The sequence below is a fragment of the Eptesicus fuscus genome, chromosome 18, assembly GCF_027574615.1.
Source record: "Eptesicus fuscus isolate TK198812 chromosome 18, DD_ASM_mEF_20220401, whole genome shotgun sequence".
NCBI classification, from domain to species: domain Eukaryota; kingdom Metazoa; phylum Chordata; class Mammalia; order Chiroptera; family Vespertilionidae; genus Eptesicus; species Eptesicus fuscus.
In genome coordinates, this window is record NC_072490.1 from 55,529,607 (window position 1) to 55,551,983 (window position 22,377).

Genomic DNA, 22,377 nt, shown 5'->3' on the forward strand with positions numbered 1-22,377 from the left:
GTAATAGTTGCCTCTGGGTGGCAGAAACACAATCTTAATTTTACTATTTATACTATTGAAATTACTCTACAACAAGCACATGTAGCTTCATTAAAACAATAAAAATAGTATCCTCTCTAATAAAATGGTAATATGCAAATTAACCAACACTCCGCTACATAAGCCACACCCACCAGCCAAGCCACGCCCACCAGCCAATCAGGGTGAGTATCCAAATTAACCCCAATCCAAGATGGCTACAGCCACAGAGAGCAAGGTTTCCTAGGTAACAGAGCAAGCCAAGCTTTCCATAGCCGTTGCAGGCCTAAGCCTCCACTCAAGCTACAAAGTTTCAATTATAGAAGGTAAACAAATTCAAACTAATGGCGGCAGAATGGAGCTTGAGAGAGCAGGCCAGGGTTGCCGGCGGCAACAGGGGAAGCAAAGCTTTCCGCACACCCTGGCTGGGCTCACCCGCTTAAGGCTACAAAGTTTCAATTGTAGAAGGTGAATTAACTGCCACAGAAATGGCTGCCGCCCCAGGCTACAAAGTTTCAATTGTAGAAGGAAAATAAATTCCAGATACCAGGGCCTCCCCTTGGGTTGCCAGGGGGCGTGGCCGGCCTGCAAACCACCACAGGCCCCTCGCTCAGGCCGCCCCACACCCCAAGGGAACCCCCACCCTTATCCGGGACACCCTTCAGGGCAAACCAGCTGGCCCCCACCCGTGCACCAGGCCTCTATCCTATCTAATAAAAGAGTAATATACAGATTGATCATCACTGCAACACACAATATAGCTGCCTCCATGTGGTCAAAGATCCTGCCTCCATGTGGACACAAGATGGCCACAACAAGATGGCCAGCAGGAGAGGGCAGTTGGGAGGCACCCGGCCTGCAAGGGAGGGCAGTTGTGAGGGACCAGGCCTGCAAGGGAGGGCAGTTGAGAGGGACCAGGCTTGCAAGGGAGGGCAGTTGGAGAGGGCAGTTAGGGGTGACCAGGCTGGCAGAGGAGGGAAGTTGGGGGCAAACAGGCCTGGCAGGGGAGCAGTTAAGCATCAACCAGGCTGGCAGCGGAGTGGTTAGGGGGTGATCAGGCTGGCAGGCAGAAGCGGTTAGGGGCAATCAGGAAGGCAGGCAGGCAAGCAGTTGGGCACCAGCAGTCCTGGATTGTGAGAGGAATGTCTGACTGCCCGTTTAGGCCCAGATTGGAGAGGGTACAGGCTGGGCTGAGGGACAACCCCCCGCCGTGCACGAATTTCGTGCACCAGGCTTCTAGTATTTAAATAAAATTATTTAAATAAAGCTTATAAATAAATTATTTAAATAAAAAATAAAATGAAGTGTCCATCATGAGGCTTAGAACGTTGAAACTTGAAAATCACGTATGCTTGTATTAACAGAAACAAGTTCATTGCTCATTTCTGAATTTCAGGTATTAATATATGCCCCTTTGTGGAGTTGGGCTTACATGTAACAATTTAATTAAAATAACAAATGTTAAGGGTAAATACGATTCTAGTACAAAATAGGCATGAACAAATGTTAGCCAAATCTGAACACATGCCATGGAAGTAGTCAGTTATTTTTCAAAATAAATAAATTAGCCCATTCCAGATCAGTATTTCAATTGCTGCTTCAGCACAGGCATGGGACTCTCATGCTCACACTGCTGATGGTTAGTGCCCCCACCACTTGGAAGGTGTTTCCAAATGCAGAAAACAACACTCCCTTTCATGGATGCCAGACAGCATGGAAAGCATTGGAGCAGAGCCAGAAACAACACAAGACATACAGAAATGAAAATAATGGAAGACCAAATTCCTATATAATAAAAGCCTAATATGCTAAGTGTCCGGTTGACCCGTTGGCCTAATATGCTAATGTTATGCTAAAGCTGCTCAACTACTCGCTATAACGACGTGCACTGACCACCAGGGGGCAGACGCTCTGACCGGTAGGTTAGCTTGCTGCTGGGGTCTGGCTGATCGGGACTGAGCGAGATGGGCTGGACAGGCCCTGGAGCCCTCCCGTGGTCGCTCCCCAGCAGGCCAACACCCCACGTCCCTCTCCAGCCCCGATCGTGCACCGGTGGGGTCCCTCGGCCTGGCCTGTTGCCCTCTCCCAATCCGGGACCCTTTGGGGGATGTCCGAGAGCCAGTTTTGGCTGATCCCACAGGCCAGGCCTAGGGACCCCACTGGTGCACGAATTCGTGCAATGGGCCTCTAGTACAAGAATAAACAACCCCATTCCTAATTCCATAGCAAATTCTCCCATTAGTGCCTGGGGATCAATTCACAGCTTCTTGTTAAAACTGTGTTCTCATGTCCTACAAGGACATGGAGTAGATTACCCTAAGACAAAAGCATCAGTGTGTCCAATGTACATAGAGATGTCCAAAGGCAATGAGAAATACATTTTCATTTCATTCTGTTAATTTTTTATCTGAATTGCATTTCTTGTTGTCTGGTGTTCTATGATCACCCAGGGCTATTATTCCTAGTCAGAATGGTACTGGGCCTCTCATATTTATTCTTCATTGTCTCCAAATAAAATTGTTAAGCTTTATACAGGAATAACAGCACAAACCCAAAGATCTTTAGATTTTTAGAATAAATCATTATCTATCCAGAAAAGAAACATATGGAGTATTCACATTTTTCAATGAAAACCTTCAACAAAAACAAGATAATCCTGAATATGTAGGTGTTTAATATTTTTAATGCAACAGATGCTAATTAAATGTTTACAAATGCTAAAAATCCCCACCTATTTTAGGGTTTTTAAAATCTATTTTTATTGATTTCAGAGAGGAAGGGAGAGGGAGAGAGGAATAGAAACACCAATGATGAGAGAGAATCACTGATCAGCTGTCTCCTGCATGCACCCCACTGGGGATCAAGCCCACTACCTGGGCATGTGCCCTGACCAGGAACTGAACTGTGACCTCCTGGTTCATAGTTCAACTACTGAGCCACACTGGCTGGGCAAATGGCTATCAATCTTACCACATCTCGCCACTAAATCTACAATTTCCCCCATATATAGCCTAATCAGTGATTTCTCCAATTAAATGAAGCACATCTGATGATATTTTAATCTCTTTGGTTCATTGTGATTTAAGTATTACCTGGCATTTACCCAAATTAAATATGGCTTAATAGTGGCTACTAACACCAAATATGCTAATTGTGATATATATATATATATAAACAAGTAGTATGGAGATAATATAAAAGTGTTTTATAAATGATCCTTGGCCAAATAAAATTTAGTTATTTTCCAAATGAGATTAAACATGATTGTGAAAAATGCTTTGACTGTATAATGAGACAAGCAAGATAAAAGATTTACCTTTAAAGTTATTTACTGAAATACTAATACTCTAATTTTCAAATAAATCATTAACATATATACACTTTACATAAATTAAAAATATGTGATTTAATGTAACGGGATTAAAATATCTTAGGTTCACCTTAAGTCAGTGGTCGGCAAACTCATTAGTCAACAGAGCCAAATATCAACAGTACAACGATGGAAATTTCTTTTGAGAGCCAAATTTTTTAAACTTAAACTGCTTCTAATGCCACTTCTTCAAAATAGACTCGCCCAGGCGTGGTATTTTGTGGAAGAGCCACACTCAAGGGGCCAAAGAGCCGCATGTGGCTCACGAGCCGCAGTTTGCCGACCACGGTCTTAAGTGAAGAATACTTACTCGTAGCTGAGTTCGAAGTTTGGGTATCTCCTTTACTTTCTCTTCCAGTTCGTCATTTTGATTTGTTAATTTAACTAGCTCTTCAGCCATTATGGAGCGTGTTTTTTCTAGACTGCCAATTTCTACCTGAGAAACATTATCAGAAAGAAATTTAAATAAAAATATATGTTGTTTAACGTTCCTACTAATGTAAACATATTTAATGTGTTATTTTTAAAGAAAAATATAACAGCATATAACCATGAGGTAGCTCTTAAAAGGAAATAGTGACAAAAAAAGGGTTTCAACTTTCCTCAGAGGTGTACCATTGAGAGGGTTACCATGAAAGACAAAGAACTAAAGAGAATTCAATCATCTGTTTGAACTATGCAACCTTACATTCTTCTCTAACCTAAGGAAATAGCATACATTTCAGTTATTCTAAATTACTACAAAATCCCTGAGAACTAAAACCATACTTTCGTGTATCTCCAACTGTGTAGATCATATTGACAGACTACCAAAAATGTTCATTTGGTCCCTCAAGCATAGCATTCTGGGCTATATAAACATAAGTATTAAGATTATTCTAACCTATATTTTCCCAATTCAAGATCTTCTTTAATAGAGTAATAGTTTCAACTTACTAAAGTCACATAATGGGAATAAATGAGGAAAGTTTTACTTATGAGTGTATCAAGTTTAACAAAAAATAGGTTAAACCTTTTAACATTTCTCACTACATTATATTTTAAAAGTCAAGATATGATGAGCGGCTCCTCCCTTCCCACTTACGATGTTTACTTTCATGTGCACAAGGTTGTAGTTCTAATCTCTCTACTCATTCCTCACGGGGAGTCAGAGCAACTTATATGAGTGGTAAATCCAGGAAGAATAAAATGGGTATGCTCAGATCAGCAGCTTCCTAAATAGGTATGCTTTATTTATTGATTTTTTTAAAGAGGGCAGAAGGGAGAGGGAGACAGAGAGAGAGAGACATCAGTGATGAGAACGAACCACTGCTAGGCTGCCTCCTATACACCCTACTGAGGATCGAGCCCTAAACCAGGGCATGGGCCCTGACCAGTAATCAAAACAGTGACCTCTTGGTCCCTGGGTTGACGATCAATCACTGAGCCATGCCAGCTGGGCAACAGCTTTTATTTTTAATGTGTGGAAAGCGTCTTGAAAGGAGCGCTCTGCTCTGATGCCTACATCTTACCTGGGCAGCTACCCCACCTGAGGAGGCCTACTCCAGCCCAGCATTTCCCGGGACGGAGTTAAGCAAGTCTCCCCAATTCTGGCCCTCAGCAGGCTCACTTGGCTCTTATCCTGGGTGAATTCCTCCAACTAGCCCTTATCATTAATACACGTGATACATTTTGGTCTTCACATGTTACTATTTCATTTTATTTCTAAACTTGCTCAGAATTCAGGTGAATATAAATTCAGGTTTACTTATTGGCCCTCAAATTTTCACTTACTTCTATAGCATATTTAATTTTCCAATACCTGTAAATGAGTAATTTCTCCTTCCCTTAGTTGTAGCTGAGACTGTAGATTTTCAATAATGCTGGATCCTGCCCCCATCCTTACAGCCTCATAAAGATTGCTTCCATTTGCTGATACAGACATTGGTCCAAGTGAGAGATCATGAGGCTCATCCTATGTTAAGAAAACACATAGTTATTCAGATAGTATAGACTGTATGCCCTTATAAGGTTCAAACAAATGATTCTGTCAATTCTTGCCTTAAAATGTCTAACTCTCAAAGGCAGAAATCATCTATACTTCCTCAGTTTCACAAATATTCAGATGAATTGCCTATGGAATGGCAAGATCATGGTGACAGGCTAACTGCTACCTGCACATTCCTTTCATCATTATTCAGTTTAGGAATAAGCACATATACGAAATAAAACATCACCTGAGACAGAAGAGATGTTTGCAGCCCTGCCATCTCAACTCCACTTATTGAACTTGATCGGGACATTGTGGGCGTGCTAGAAACAGAAAATGGTTTCCGTTCCTTTAAGGAGTAAGAAAAAAATTCAGTTTGGATTAAAGAGCAAAGCGATAAATAAAAAAACAAGAAACTTTTCTAGGATTAATGACAACAAAGACCCATTCTAACTTCCTCATAAAATGTTACAGACATAATTTCTGAAGTCTTATCCTTGCAAGGCACAATATTTGGTCATCTAAAAGTATAGACAGACTTGGTCAAATCATCTAGGGACTCATGTATATTGCAACAACATAATTTGATTTTTAATGGAATGAAAATGTATTTTTAAAATATTTTTCTTTTATTGATTTCAGAGAAGAAGGGAGAGGGAGAGAGAAATAGAAACATCAATGATGAGAGAGACATTGATCAGCTGCCTCCTGCACGCCCCCACTGGGGATTGAGCCCGCAACCCAGGCATGTGCCCTTGGCTGGAATTGAACCCAGGACCCTTCAGTCCGCAGGCCAACGCTCTATCCACTGAGCCAAACCAGCTAGGGCTAAAATGTTATTTTATGAACTCACTGCTTCATATTATATAGCCTATTTTTTCTTTTGTTGTTATTAATCGTCACCCGAGGATATTTTTTCCACTGATTTTTAGAGAGAGTAGAAGGGAGGGAGGAAAGGGGAGAGGGAGAGAATGAAAGAGAGAGAGAGAGAAACATCAATGTGAGAGAGACACATCAATTGGCTGCCCCCAGCATGCAGCCCAATTAGGACTAGGGATTTAACCTGCAACCCAGGTACCTGCCCTTGACTGGGAATTGAACCTTCAATGCGTGAGCTGATGCTATAACCACTGAGACACAACAGCCAGGGCGGACTAAACCTATTTCTTTCTTTCTTTTTTAATTGATTTCAGAGAGGAAGGGAGAAGAAGAAGGAAAGAGAGGGAGGGAGGGAGGGAGGGAGGGAGGGAGGGGGAGAGGGAGGGAGGGGGAGAGGGAGGGGGGGGGAGAGAGAGAGAGAGAGAGAGAGAGACATCAATGATGAGAGAGAATCATTGATCGGCTGCTCCTGCATGATCCACACACCAGGGATCGAGCCCGCAACCTGGGCCTGTGCCCTGACTGGGAATTGAACTGTGACCTCCTGGTTCATAGGTTGACGCTCAACCACTGAGCCATGCTGGTGGGGGTAAGCCTATTTCTTTAGAATAAGATACCAATGAGTTTTATAAACCATAAAAAGTTTCTGGCTTATCCACTTTATTTTTGGTGTATTTTTAAAAATTCCAAATAAATTTAAAAGGTAATTTCAATGTTGTTACAGGAAGTTTCTATATATTATGCTAACTACCAAGTACATGCCAATTCTTTAAATATAGGAAACTCACTTTCAAAAAGAGGTTCTACAATTCAAATCCTAGAAATCACAGATCTGTTTGGATAAACTCAAATTATTTTGGATCTACTCTGAACAAGACACTGATTACATTACTACAGTTCATCATCCTACTGATTTTAGACATAAGAAATGTTATTTATAAAGTGCAACTAAAATTACAAAACAATGATTAATCACAACAGCTACTAACCGGTTACACCAAAAAATTCAATACCTTTTCTTTTATTGCTTCTTGAGTAAAAATGGCTTTCTTCCTTTCTTGTTCAACTTTCATTTTCTCCATTTCTAACTGACTGTTCAACAGTGTCTAATGGAGAGAAATACAGTTAGATAATTCCTATGATACTAAGTCATCCCCAAAAGTCAATCTCAAAATTAGGAGCATGAAGCATAGACCCTATCTGTCTCACTACTAAAGAGCCAGTCCCAAAAGCAGTAAGCTCACTCACTTCATCTGATCATTAGTGTGCTACCATCCCCTAGCCCTAAGAGGTGAGCAACAACTAACAGAAATACCTTTTCTTTCCTGGTCTCTTCAAGTGTTCTCACATAATCATCTTTTAGGTTTTCTAATTCAACCTGGTACCTATTAAGCCAGAGGGAATGAAACAAAACAAAAAACATGATAGTACAGACTATTAAAAACTCACTACTTTATTAACTCCAGCTGCATATATAAAGTCATTTTTATTACCAGACTGATTTTCCTACTGCTTTTTTCCAGATGACTTGGGTTTTACTCAGAAGCCAAACTACTACTTTTGTGCATTGTATTTATTGGTGCTTTGGGTTAAGATTTCATTTAAAAAGAGATTTCCTAAAAAGAATTTTGAATGCAACCATTCCATAATATGTTCAGATTCTGCAAAAGCTTATTAGGGGGTCCAATGAAAATGTTTGCAAAAGTTCATGTATTTTACTTCATAAATAATTTTTACTTGACTACATTTTTTAAAAGTAAAATTTCCAAGAAAGAACTGAGGGTATAAATGCACTAATCATAGCCTTTATATAAAGATAGCCTTATATAATTTCAGGTGGATGTATTTTATAGCTTGTGGTTTCCAAAGAACCAGAACATTTATTTAGAAAGACTGAAACACCGCTAAAACCCTTGTAATATAAAAATAACTCCAATAGGTTTCCAAACTATTTTCTGGTCACAGACTCCTTTAACAAAGCTGATTAAAGCAATGAATCTTTTCTCTAGAAAATGCGCATATAGAACATGCAACACAATTTTCAGAATACGAGTTAGAGTCAAGGAATCCCAGGACTATGTCTTGATGTAATGTCCTATTACTAATGACACTAACTTTAAACACTAGCGTGTGTATTTCCAGTCCTCAGGGCCATGTAGCTCAAAGCCAACAGCACGTGTTTTTAAGTGCTTTAAAATGTCATCAAGTACCAAAAATAACTCAAGAAATATGCTCACCTATTTTTTTCATCTTCCAGTTTTCTTAGCCTATTTTTCTCTGATTCTAGCTGGGCCTGAAATCTACTGTTTTCCTGTCTTAAGAGAGAATTCTGTGACTCCATGGAAGACAGCTGAATTTTGTTGGCAAGGAGTTCTTCTGTAGCCGCACGTTCTCTTTCAACGGCTGCGGCCAACAAGGTCTGAGATTCACCTGCATGAAGGATAAAGAGAGAAAATTCACATGTACATATACCCAAGAGGCCAAGACACCAAGTAGTTCTGACGTCCAATGATGCAAGTAGCCTCAGTTAAAACTCTAACTGCTTATTGCCCAAGGCAGGACTTTTTCCCAATTTTAAACTTTTGCTCTATGTGAACAGGATGAAAAGACAAGCTACAGACTTGGAGAAAACAAATGCAAACCACACTATCTACCGAAGACTAGTGTCTGCAATATATAAACAAGTTTCAAAACTCAGCAGTGAAAATACAAACAATCCGTTTAGAAAATGGGCAGAAGACTTGAACAGACATTTCACCAGAGAGAATGCACAAATAGAAAATAAACTTATCAGCAATAAAAATAAATTAAAAGAAAAATAAAAGCAGCACATGATTAGTCATCAGGGAAACGCACATTAAAATCCTAACAGATATCACGGCACACCTGTCTGGATGACTATATAAAAAACAGGGCCCTGGCCGGTGAGGCTCAGTTGGTTGAGCATTGTCCCAGCACCAAAAGGTTGTTGGTTCCATACCTGGTCAGGGCACATGTCCAGGTTGCGGGCTCAATCCCCAGTAGGGACCATGTAGGAGGCGGCTGGTCAATGTTTCTCTCTCCCTCTCTCTCTCACACTCTCCCTTCCACTCTCTCTAAAATAAATAAAAACATATGAAAAACAAAAAAAAAAGGGAGACACAAAATCCTGGCAAAGATATGGAAAAACTGTCCATGGACACAGATAATAGTGTGGTGAAGGCCTGGAAGGGGCAAGTGCAGGTTAAAGGGGGTCAATAGGGGAAAAATAGGGGGGGCACATCTATAATATTTTCAACAATGAAGATAAATTTTAAAATAAGATATGGAGAAACTGAATTACTCACATACAGCCATTTTGGAAAACAGTTTGGCATTTTCTTTAAAAACGAAACATACAACTACCCAAACAACTCAGCAATTGCATACTTGGGCATTTATCCAGAGAAATAAAAAACTTATGTTCACACTAAAACTTGTATGTGAATGTTCATCAGAGCAGCTTATCTGTACAGACAAAATCTAGAATCAGCCCATACAGCCTTCATCAGGTAAACAAAACATGGTACATATATATGAAAAAACACCTAGTAATATAAAACCTAATCATTGACACACACAATAATTTGGATGCATCTCCAAGGAATTATGCTGAGCAAAAAAGCCAATCCCCAAATGTCATATATTATACAATTCTATTCATATGACATTTTAAAATTCCAAAGTTTTCAAAACACAGGACAGATTAGTGGTTGCCCAGGATTTGGGACAGGAAGAGAGGGCACGAAGGTGGTGAGTGTGGCTATAAAAGGACGTGAGGGGTCTTTGCAGTGTTGGAACTGCTTGATCTCTCTTCCCCGCCCTCTCTCTCTCTCTCTCTCTCTCTCTCTCTCTCTCTCTCTATATATATATATATATATATATATATATATGTACACACACACACACACACACACACACACACACACACACACACACACACACACGCACATATTGATTTCAGAGAGGAAGGGACACTTGATGAGAGAGAGTCATTGATTGGCTGCCTCCTGCACAACCCCCCCATCTGGGGATCCAGCCCATAACCTGGGTATGTGTCCTGACTGAGAATCTAACCGTGACCTCCTGGTTCATAGATCAATGCTCAATCACTGAGCCATGCTGGCCGGGCTTCATATCTTTATTAAATTGTGTAGAACTTAATATACACACAGAAGCGCACACACACTAACGAGTACCAGCAAAACTGGGGAAATCTGAATAAAATCAGTAAACTGTATCAGTGTCAATACCCTGGTTATAATATTATAATTCTGCAAAATGTTAGCATTTGGATATACTAGAGAAAGTGAGAATTATTACAGCATGTATATCGACGATTTCCTCAATAAAATTTTTCAATTATACTGCATCTATGGTCCTATTAATAGCATCACAGGCTATGTGTGTCCTGTGGCTCTGCCTCTGTTCCACCACAATGCACATGTCCCCGAGAGTATGCAGCCCCCAGTGTAAACCAACAGCAGGGGCTTCTAGCCTCCACGTACGGCTAGACAGGTATTTGTTTCAGGGGTCATTTTCAGATACCTCACATTTCATAACAAATTGGTCTTAAACTGACAGAGATAAATGACAGATCTAAAATGTATACATATAAATTAAACAATATACGAAGGGTCATCTAGTTCTGATTTCCTTTTTAACCAGATAAGTCTTTTTTGAGACAAAATCCGACATGGAACTCAAAAAAAGATGACAACGGAGGCACTACTTCCACTGAAGCAGCTGGAGGGCCCAGCACGTCACTGAGCTTCTCCGGCACCATGACAGCCAGCCCTGAGGAGCCTGCCGAGGGCCGCCTGAAAGCCACCAACTTAGTTCACTGCTCAGGACTTCCAGCGCGTAGCCCAGAAAAGGGAAGTGACTTGCTTCAGACTGTCTAGCTGGACGATTCAAAACAAAACTAAGCAAAGCCCTGAGTCCAGGTCTGCTTTGGTCACTACACCATGACGTCTCTCCAATTCCATGGACTTTTCATGAATTTGCTAGCTTCTGGGATGTCTAGTATATACATCTATCACCTGTCTGTGCTTGAATAAACATCTTGGAAAAATAATTTTCTTTTTATTAACAGCACAGAAGGGTAAATTGGGGCATTCTTGTAAAGAAGCAGAATATGAAATCTTAGGACTGCATAGCCCCTGAATACTAGATTTATTTAACCTTGATCCTCCACAGACCTGGCTCTGCTCTTGAAGTTCCTCCACTGATGAGAACATATCTGTTCTGCACCTTTCACACTATTGCAGACAAGCTAGAAAAAGGTCAGATTTAACAACAAACAAGGGGAAAACTGAGTGCAGCAGTCTGTAAATATGAATGAAAAAATGACATGAAAGTAATTTAGACAGTATCTGATATATTGTGTTAGGGAAAACAAATGATCTGAGAACCAATTAAGATATTAGAAAATAAACGTAAAACAGGAAAAGAGGTAAAAATCTACAAGTCAGACACAAAATACAACTATCAGATCAAGTGAATTTCAATTTCAGACCATTACCCTAATTCCATAGACAAGATGAAAGGGCTTCTGCATTGGGCTTAAGAACTAAAGCAGTTACCCAGCCTGTCAGAGAGATTCTTCTCTAGCTTCTCCCACGACGATGTCTGGGACCCTAGTGTTGCCTGCAAATTTTCTATCTGTCGAAGCAATGGTCTTGTCGTTGATGAAACGCTTTGACTCAGTTCCTGGTTTCGATTCTCTGCTTCCTGGAGTCTCTGAATCATGAAATTCTTAAGTTATTACCACTGACAACAATAAAAACACTAGCAAACAAACTTTATGGGATTTCTGGAAAAAATTACTTCTCCAAGATAGAATTACTTTTTAAATTAAATTGTTTTATAATTATTCAATCCTTAAGTTAGAGTTATGTTGCATGATTGAGTATCTAAATAAGTGCTCTTTTAGAAAGCATTTTCTAAGATAAAGAGAGCCTTTGACCATCATAAGGTAAACACGAGTATCATCCAAACGTCCCTGTAATGGCCTCCTCATCCAATTTCTAAGAATTTATCAACAGGCAAGTCGATCGAAGTTGCATTGCCTCTCCCTTTTCCTATGCATGCTCACTGACTGGAACTGAATAGCGGGTAACATAAAAACTGGGCAGTGCTCAGACTGATAATAATTAATAAAACAGCTATTACAAATGAAAACAATACTGAATAAATCTGTCATAAAATGATTTGCTCTAAAACAGAATTAGGACTTTTCTTATATATTTTTAAGGTTCCAACTCGGATTTTATTCACGCAAGCCACAAAAAAATAGCAAATGATGCCTCTGGTAGTAATCCTCCCAATTCCACAAACATTACCCGCCGAGTCACTTTTTTATTTCTAAAGGAACGGTGGCAGCACCTGCTGGAGTTCACTGATCTCGTGGCGCAAATAATCCTCTTTTCTGGCAGCTGCTTGTTCTGCACGCTGCAGGGCCAGCCTCAGGTCCCCCACCTGCACGAGGAAAACCAATACACCATCACCGTCTCGAACACTGTCTGTAACTGCAGGCTAACTACATATTCTGTGTGCTGGTGACTTACTGTTCATGTGTAATACTCTATACTATCCAATGAGCTTTAACATGTGATTATCACACATCCCATTCATCAAGCAATTCCGAAACTATATGTACGTTCACTTTGTACTAAGGAAAGTACTGTTAGGCTGTTAGGCAAAAAAAAAAAAAAAGTGTGTGTGTGTGTGTGTGTGTGTGCACAAGGCACAGCCACTGCCCCATAAGATAAGAGAGATGACGCATCCACATATGTCTGCAGTGCAGGCTGCATATGACAGCTACATGAGCTATGAGAGCTAGTCCTGAGAATTCACTCTATGGAAGCAGATCTCTATAAACACAGACATGTTCCCTATACCGTCAGCTGCATCAGCAATATAACACACAAATCATGAAATATTCTAAATATCCATCAGTAGTCATCTATTTTCACAAGTCTTAATACAACATAAGCATACTCATGAAAAATTATGGTATATGTAAAAGTGTATGATTTAATCTTAAATGAAAAAAAAACACTGTAAAATAATATATAAAGTATAAAAATATGTACATGGAAATAAGAACAAGAAGGTAATACACAAAATTGACAGTACTCCTAAAGGTGATGATTTTATGAATGGTAGTGCCCTACACTCTAATTCCATTCCTCCAATTGTTCTTTATTATTTTATTTTTTCTAGTGTATTTTTAATGTAAGGCATTAATAATTTCTCTATCCCAGTGATAGAGTCGCAGAAACACAAGGGGTATATGGACCATCGCATGACTTAAACAACCCAAATATCCATTATTAAGAACTGACTGAATACAATGAAGCATTGTAACTGTAAGCATAATTGTTTAAAAAGCTCTAGGTTAAAACAAAAGTTCTATGTTCTACTATGGAATGATCACAAAGATACTTTATTTTGTAAATAAAGCAAGCTTTCAATAGTATAAATAGTAAACTATATATATGTTTTCTTTTTATCTTCCTTGCCTCTTTACTTCATCAAAATTAAAAAACTTCTGTGCATCAAAGGACACTATCAAGAAAGTGAGACAACTTATATAGAATGGGATAAAATATTTTCAAATCCTGTATCTGACAAGGGTCTAGTATCCTATCTAATAAAAGAGTAATATGCAAATTAACCATCACTCCACTACACCCATAAGCCACGCCCACGAGCCAATCAGGAGCAAATATGCAAATAAACCCAACCAAGATGGCTACAGCCACAGAGAGCAGGAGGGAGGCTTGGGTTTCCCAGGCAATGGAGGAAGCCAAGCTTTCCGCCTGCCCTTGCCGGCCTAGGCCTCCACTCAAGGCTACAAAGTTTCAATTATAGAAGGTAAACAAATCCAAACAGAAATGGCAGCAGCCACGGAGCTGAAAGAGCAGGAGGCTAGGGTTGCCCCCGACAATGGAGGAAGCCAAGCTTTACGCATACCCTGGCCGGCCCAGGCCTCTGCTTAAGGCTACAAAGTTTCAATGATAGAAGATACATAAATTCCAACAGAAATGGCTGCCGCCACAGAGTGAGCAGAAGGCTTGGCTCCACTCCAGGCTACAAAGTTTCAATTGTAGAAGATAAATAAACCCCAGATACCAGGGCCTCCGCTTGGGTCGCCAGGGGGCGTGGCCGGCCTGCAAGCCACCACAGGCCCCTCGCCCAGGCCGCCCCACGCCCCAAGGGAACCCCCACCCTGATCCGGGACATCCTTCAGGGCAAACTAGCCGGCCCCCACCCGTGCACCAGGCCTCTATCCTATCTAATAAAAGAGTAATATGCAGATTGACCATCACTCCAACACACAAGATTGCTGCCCCCATGTGGTCAAAGATCCTGCTCCCATGTGGACACAAGATGGCCACCACAAGATGGCCAGCAGGGAAGGGCAGTTAGGGGTCACCAGGTCAGCAGAGGAGGGAAGTTGGGGGTGACCGGGTCTGCAGGGAAGAGCAGTTGGGGGGAACCCAGGCCTGCAGTGGAGAGCAGTTGGGGGGGACCAGGCCTGCAGGGGAGAGCAGTTGGGCGGGGACCAGGCCTGCAGGGGAGGGCAGTTAGGGGTGACCAGGCCTGCAGGGGACAGCAGTTAGGGGTGACCAGGCCTGCAGGGGATGGCAGTTAGGGGCAAACAGGCTGGCAGGAGAGCAGTTAGGCATCAATCAGGCTGGCATGGGAGTGGTTAGGGGGTGATCAGGCTGGCAGGCAGAAGCGGTTAGGGACAATCAGGAAGGCAGGCAGGCGAGCAGTTAGGAGCCAGCAGTCCTGGATTGTGAGAGGGATCCCAGACTGGAGAGGGTGCAGGCTGGGCTGAGGGACAACCCCCCCCCCTGCCCTGTGCATGAATTTCGTGCACCGGGCCTCTAGTGTTAAATATAGAGCTACCATATGACTCGAGGGTACATATCTAAGAGAAATTAAAATATATGTTCACACAAAAAATTATAAATGAAGGTTTAAAACAGCACTTTTCATATTAACAAAGAGTGTAAAAAATCCAACTATCCATCAACTGATGATTTTATAAGACAAAGTCTGACAAATTTTGGGGTTCCTCATTCATCTGGGTTTCATGGAGTTACATAGATTCTCCTTAAATTATATGAATGTTTAGTATTTTTCTGAATACATGCATTTCTCTGGTAACAGGTCCTTAGCTTTCATAATATTCTCAAATAAGTCTGAAATTCACAAAAAATTAAGTAATACTTGTATAATTTAAGCATCACTTTAACAACAGTTAAAAAAAACACAATTAAGTTTGCCTACAAGCATTATAAAGGAAATATAACAATGTACCACTAAAGAAGGTTTGTAATTCACTGAAGCACCCAGATCTAAAAAGTGGGTGTAACTCACCCTCCACTGCTTACCTGAATGGCTAATGCTTCTTGCTGCTGACGGGTTTCTTCTTGGACCTTCTCTAGTGCTGCAGAAAGCTCTTCTTTAGCTTTCATTTCGTGACTCAGAGCAGCTTCCTGCGCCTCACTAGCCTTTGCAGCATTGGCTTTATGGAGATCAGTAAGTTCTCTTAAAAAAATTAGATTGGTAAAGTTTTATTTAAAATAATATGCAGTAGTCCTCGCCGGTTGCTCAATGATTAGAGTGTCAGCCCAGAGACAAAAGGGTCTCGGGTTCGATTTCAGACAAGGGCATGTACCTTGGTTGCAGGCTCGATCCCTGGCCAGTCAGGGCACATGTGGAAGGCAGTCAATCGATGTGTCTCACATCGATATTTCTCTCTCTCCCCTTCCTCCTTCCCACTCTCTCTAAAAATCAATGGATCCTGGCAGGTGTGGCTCAGCGACTGTGCATTGATCCAGGAACCAAGAGGTCATAGGTTTGATTCCCAGTCAGGTCACATGCCCGGGTTGCTGGCTCAAACCCCATTAGGCATGCAGGAAGCAACCTATCAATGATGTTTCTTTCTCATCAATGTTTCTCTCTCTCGGGTGAGGATTAAGGAAAAAAAATAAAATAAAATAATTTACAGTAATTACATGGCCAAGGACATGAAGGTTCCATGTAGATTTCCATTAGATTTATAGAATGAGGGAGAGTTCACAGCAGTAAGTACTTGCTGATGAACTTGCTTTGAAAAGTTACAAGTTCATTCACAGCTAAATTTACGTGTTGTCAGTGATCAGATAATAGAAAAAGGATTTCTTCAACATCCTGCATTTAACAGATTGTGAATGAGTTGCATATTTATTCATTTTCTTACTTGTATGCACTGTCAAGAGCAGCCTGAATACTTCGGTTCTTTTCTTCAAGTTCATTCATATCCACTTGAAGTTGGCCAAGATCTTTCTCTTGACGTTCGACCACAGAATTTAGTTTTTTAATATTTTCTCTATGTTGTTTCTCAACTTCTTCTTTACCATCAAGGACCTATATTATAAAAACAGGCAAAAGTATTCCTCAATAAGTAACACTAAGGTAAGTAAGTGTATTCCAGGAATCTCATGTATTATAACAATAAATAATAATCTTAACATTTGTCTATTAAATTGTAGAAAAATACTTCACACATGATATATCCCAATAAATCATTCCAAATATTTTATAAGCCACAGTGAACTGTTCATATAGGAATAACTATTTATATAGAAAATAATTAACATTCACCTGTTTCAAATGTTGTAACTCTTCTTCTAGCTCTTTACCTTTTTTCTTCAGCTTTGCAATAATATTTTCATTTTCTTTGTCTTTAGCTCTTAATTTCTTAATGATGTTAGAACTCTGCAGCTGCTGTTTTGAAAGTTTTTCTCCTGGCAATGGCAAAAATGTGTAAGTTCAAATAACAATGATTCCCTACGAATCTAAATTGAATGTTTCTCTAACCAGTGATATAAAATGATAGAATATTTTTAAAAATCACAATACTGTAAGCACCAATGTTTTGGATAAGAATCATTATTAATGCTAGAATTAGTAGGTGGAAGGATGGTGGGAAACAGGATATATACAGTCTTAAAGAAGTATTCCCACATATTACTTATGAGTTCCAAAAGCAAAGATGTGCTTTTACAATGGAAAAATCTGGCAGTCACTACCTTAACTAAACATCTAGTTTTGGCATCAATGATTGTGGTACAGCCTGACATTATGTGTCTACTAAAGTGATAAAGTGGCAGATGCACAATATCACTTATAGTATTTCTTATTAGAAATTTGATCTAAATATAATCATGAAGAAAGTGAAAAATTCCTAAACCTGGGGCACTCTGTAGGACAACTGGCCGGGACTCTACAAAGTCTTCAATGTCATGAAGAAGATAGAACTATCCTAGATTGATGAAATAATGGCCAAATGCAATGTACAAATTTTGAATGGATCTTGTGGCAGGACAAATGACCAGCTATAAAGGTCATTTTTAGAGGCAATTGGAATAAATGATGAAATATATGCTGGAATATACTTCTGAATTAATGCTGATTTTCTTATGTGTGATTATGATGTGCTTGTGAAGGAAAACTACTTGCCCTTAGGAGATGCAGACAGAAGAATTCAGGAGTGGACTACAGATTCAATGCAATCCTATCAAAATTCCAAGGGCATACTTCACACACACACACACAAAAAAAATAAAAAAATAAATCCTAAAATTCATCTGAAACCACGGAAGACCTCAGATAGCAAAAGCAATCCTGGATAAGTACAAAGTCAGAGGTATCACAACATATTACAAAGCTACAGCAATCCAAACAATATGGTACATACATAAAACCAGACATATGGACCAAAAGAACAGAATAGAGAGCTTAGAAATAAGTCCACACATTTATAGCCAACTGATCTTTAACAAGGATGCCAAGAACACACATGGGAAAAGGATAGTCTGATTAATAAATGCTACTGGGAAACTGAATTTCCCATGCAGAAGAATGAAACTGGGCCTTATCATATACCACATATAAAAATCATTTGAAAATAGGTTCAAGACTTAGTTAAGGCCTAAAACTGTAAAACTACTAGAAGAAAACACAGGAAAAAAGCTTGACATTGGTTTTGGCAATAATTTTTTGGATATGATACCAAAAGCATTGACTACAAAAGCAATAATAAACAAATGTGATTACATCAAACTAAAAACTACTGCACAGCAAAGACAACAATCAACAGAGTGAAAAGACAATCTACATATTAAAATATTTGTCCTTTTGTGTCTGGCTTCTTGTTTTCAAAATTCATCCATGTTATAGAATGTATCAAAATGTCATTCTACTTTTGGCCCAGTAATATTCCATTGTATGGATATACCACATTTGGTTTATCCATTCATCTGTTAATGAACATTAGAGGTTGTTTACACCTACTGGCTATTATGAGTAATGTTTTAGTGAGCACTGGTGTACAAGCATCTGACTAGGGACAATTCCTTTGGGTATATACTTAGGAGTAGAATTGCTGAATCATATGGCAATTATATTTTTAGCTTTTTAGGAACCTCCAAATCTTTCCATAGTGGCTGCACCAGCAATGTTATGAGGGTTCCAATTTTTCCATATCCTCCCCAATACTTTTCTGGTTTTTAAATTTTTTTTTAATTGAACTTATTGGGGGGTGGCATTGGTTAATAAAATTATATAGGTTTCAGGTACACAATTCTATAATACATCATCTGTATATTGTACTATATGTTTACCACCCCAAGTCATGTCTCCTTTCATCACCATTTATTCCTTCTTTACCATCTTCTACCTCCCTCACCTGTTCCCCCTTTCCATCTAGTAATCATCATACTTTTGCTGAGTCTCTGAGGTTGTGTGTTTTTTTTAATCCCTTCATCCTTTCTACGCAGCCCCACAACCCTCTCCCCTCTGACAGCTAGTTGTCAGTCTGTTTCTGTAGGTCTGTTTCTATTTCATTTGTTAGTTTATTTTGTTCATTAGATTCTACATATAAGTGAAATCAATATTTCAATATCTAGAATATGCATATTATTAGACACAGAAAACAGATTAGAGGTTACCAGGGACTAGAGGGAAGAAAAAATGGGAATGTATTGCTTAACGGTTACAGAGTTTCTCTTTGAGGTGATGAAAAAGTTTTGGAAATGGTGATGGTTGCACAACATGGTGAATGTAATTAATGCCACTGAACTGTATACCTAAAAATCATTACAATGGCAATTTTTGTTATACTTTATCAAAATTAAAAATAATATAACATACCAAAAACCTTTGAATTGTACACTTTAAATGGGCAAACTATATATTGTAATAACTATGCATGGTATCAGGTGGGTATTAGACTTACTGGGGGAATCACGTCACAAAGTACATCAATGTCTAACCACTATGATATCCCCCTAAAACTAATATAATATTGAATGTCAAATGTAATGAAAAATAAAAGACAATCTACAGAATGGAAGAAAATATTTGTAAGTCATATATCTGATAAGAGATTAACATCCAAAATATATAATGAACTCATACTACTCAACAACAATAACAACAACAAAATTTTAAAATGGGCAAAAGATATTAATAGACATTTCTTAAAAGATAAAAATGGCCAGCAGGTGTATGAAAAAGTGATCAACATCACTAATCCTCAGGGAAATACAAATCAAAGCTACAATGAAATATCACCTCAGACCTGTTAGAATAGTTATTATCTAAAAGACAAAAAATAGCATCGCTGGTGTGGCTCAGTGGTTGAATGTCAACCTATGAACCAGAGGCCACCATTCGATTCCTGGTCAGGGCACATGCCCAGGTTGCAGTCTCGATCCCCAGTAGGGGGCATGCAGGAGGCAGCCAATCAATGTTTCTCCCTCATCAATGTTTCTCTCCCATCTTCTCTGAAATCAATAAAAAAATATATTTTTTAAAAGACAAAAAATACGTATTGGCAAGAATGTAAAAAAAAGGGAATGCTTGCACATCACTAGTGGGAATGTAAATTGGTGAAGCCATTATGGGAAACAATATGGAGGTTCCTCAAAAAATTAAAAACAGAACTACCTTATGATCCAGCAATCCCACTTGTAAGTATATAACCAAAGAAATGAAATCACCATCTCAAAGAGCTATCTGCATTCCCATGTTCACTGTAATATTATTCACAATAGCCACGATATGGAAACACCCAAAGTGTCTGTCTATCAATGGATGAATGCATGTGGTGTATAAAGGAAATGTGGTATGGCCTCGGCCTGTGTGGCTCAGCTGGTTGGAGCATCGTCCTGACTGAAAGGTTGTGGGTTTGATCCCCAGTCGAAGTCCCTAGTGGGGATGTGTACAGGAGGCAACCAATCGATGCTCCTCTCTCTCTTTTTCTCAAATCAATAACCATGTCCTCAAGTAAGGATTTTTTTAAAAAGGAAGTGTGGTGTGTGTGTGTGTGTAAATGTAATATTATTTAGCCTTAAAAAATAAGGAAATCCTGCCATTTGCAACAACATGGATAAACCTAGAGGAAGAAATAAAATAAGCCAGGCACAGATACTGCATGATATCACTTATATCTAGAATCTAAAAAGTTGAGTTCATAGCCCTAGCTGCTTTGGCTCAGTGGGTAGAGCATCGGCCTGCAGACTGAAGGGTCTCGGGTTCAATTCCAGAAAAGGGCACATGCCCGGGTTGTGGGCTCAATCCCCAGTGTGGGGTGTGCAGGAGGCAGCCAATCAATGATTCTCTCTCATAATTGATGTTTCTATCTCTCTCTCCCTCTCCCTTCCTCTCTGAACAAAAATATATATTTTAAAAAAACACACACAAAAAATGCTTGGCAAAAGTGTAGTTAGTGTGTACAGAAAGATATTGAGGTGTTGCTAAACGTTAATAGTTGATGAACCAAGGAAATCTCACTGTAGCATGTTTTCAGCTTTAAGTTTTTTAGTTTTTCAATTGTGAGTTTAAAAGTACCTCTGGAGGATACAGGAGCAGTAAGTACTCCCATAAAAAAATCGTGCTAGCCCAGCCAGTGTGGCTCAGTGGTTGAGCAGAACCTATGTATGAACCAGGAGGTCACAGTTCGATTCCAGGTCAGGGCACACGCCCAGGTTGGAGGCTTGATCCCCAGTAGGGGGCATGTAGGAGGCAGGTGATAAATGATTCTCTCTCATCATTAGATATTAAAATTTTCTTTTGTTAATCCTCACCCGATATTTTTCCATTAATTTTTAGAAAGAGTGGAAGGGAGGGGGAGAGACAGAGAGAGAGAAACATCGATGTGTGTGTGTGTGTGTGTGTGAGTGTGAGTGAGAGAGAGTGAGAGAGAGAGAGAGAGAGACATTGATTGGTTACCTCCCGCATCAGCCCTGACTAGGGCCAAGGATTGTGCCTTTGACTAGAATCAAACCCAAGAGCCTTCAGACCGTGGGCCAACACTCTATCCACTGAGAAAAACTGGCTAGGGCGATATTAATTTTTTTTAAATATATTTTTATTGATTTCAGAGAGGAAGGAGATAGAAACATCAACGATGAGAGAGAATCATTGACTGGCTGCCTCCTGCACGCCCCCCACTGGGGATCAAGCCCACAATCCAGGCATGTGCCCCCGACTGGAATCGAACCTGGGACCCTTCAGTCTGCAGGTCGATGCTCCATCCACTGAGCCAAACCAGCGAGGGCGATATTAATATTTTTAATAATAAAACCGTGTACTTTTAGCCTTCCCCTCAATCTCTAACGTTGTAGCATAAGGCAGTTAGAGACTTCAAGGTGTTTTAATAAACTCTTCATTTTTCTATTTCAGTGCTTAGACTGTTTGATAATTATCTTTGTACCTATATTTCACTCTTCTAAAGGACACCAGGGTGTGTTGTACATCAAACATAACATCTAATATGCTGTTAAATAATAGCATAATAAAATAATTAGAAAGAAAACAACAACAAAAGCCCAGAGTAAGTAAAAGGAAGGAAGTAATAATGGTCAGAGCAGAAATAAATGACAAAAAGACTTAAAAAAAAAAAAAAAAAACAATAGAAATGATCAATGAAACCAAGAGTTGGCTCGTTGAAAAGATAAACAAGGTTGATAGAACTTTAGCCGGACTCATCAAGAAACAAAGAGAGAGGACCCAAATAAATAAAATCAGAAATGAAAGAGGCAAGAACACAACTAAG

At 39.6% G+C, this 22,377-nt stretch overlaps 1 protein-coding gene across 2 annotated transcripts in view; it reads right to left on the reverse strand.

Annotated features, from left to right (window-relative positions):
- Positions 1-22,377, reverse strand: part of TMF1 (TATA element modulatory factor 1) — a 37,700-nt gene that overhangs the window by 3,230 nt on the left and 12,093 nt on the right. For both annotated transcript variants that reach the window (XM_054708182.1, XM_008154157.3), the window contains exons 6-16: positions 16,920-17,062; positions 16,516-16,682; positions 15,665-15,821; positions 12,642-12,734; positions 11,840-11,996; positions 8,474-8,666; positions 7,552-7,621; positions 7,250-7,342; positions 5,605-5,706; positions 5,190-5,342; positions 3,699-3,824 (exon numbers count right to left, since the gene is read on the reverse strand). In XM_054708182.1, the coding sequence (XP_054564157.1) occupies positions 3,699-3,824; positions 5,190-5,342; positions 5,605-5,706; positions 7,250-7,342; positions 7,552-7,621; positions 8,474-8,666; positions 11,840-11,996; positions 12,642-12,734; positions 15,665-15,821; positions 16,516-16,682; positions 16,920-17,062 (1,454 nt within the window). The remainder of the gene's footprint in view (positions 1-3,698; positions 3,825-5,189; positions 5,343-5,604; positions 5,707-7,249; positions 7,343-7,551; positions 7,622-8,473; positions 8,667-11,839; positions 11,997-12,641; positions 12,735-15,664; positions 15,822-16,515; positions 16,683-16,919; positions 17,063-22,377) is intronic.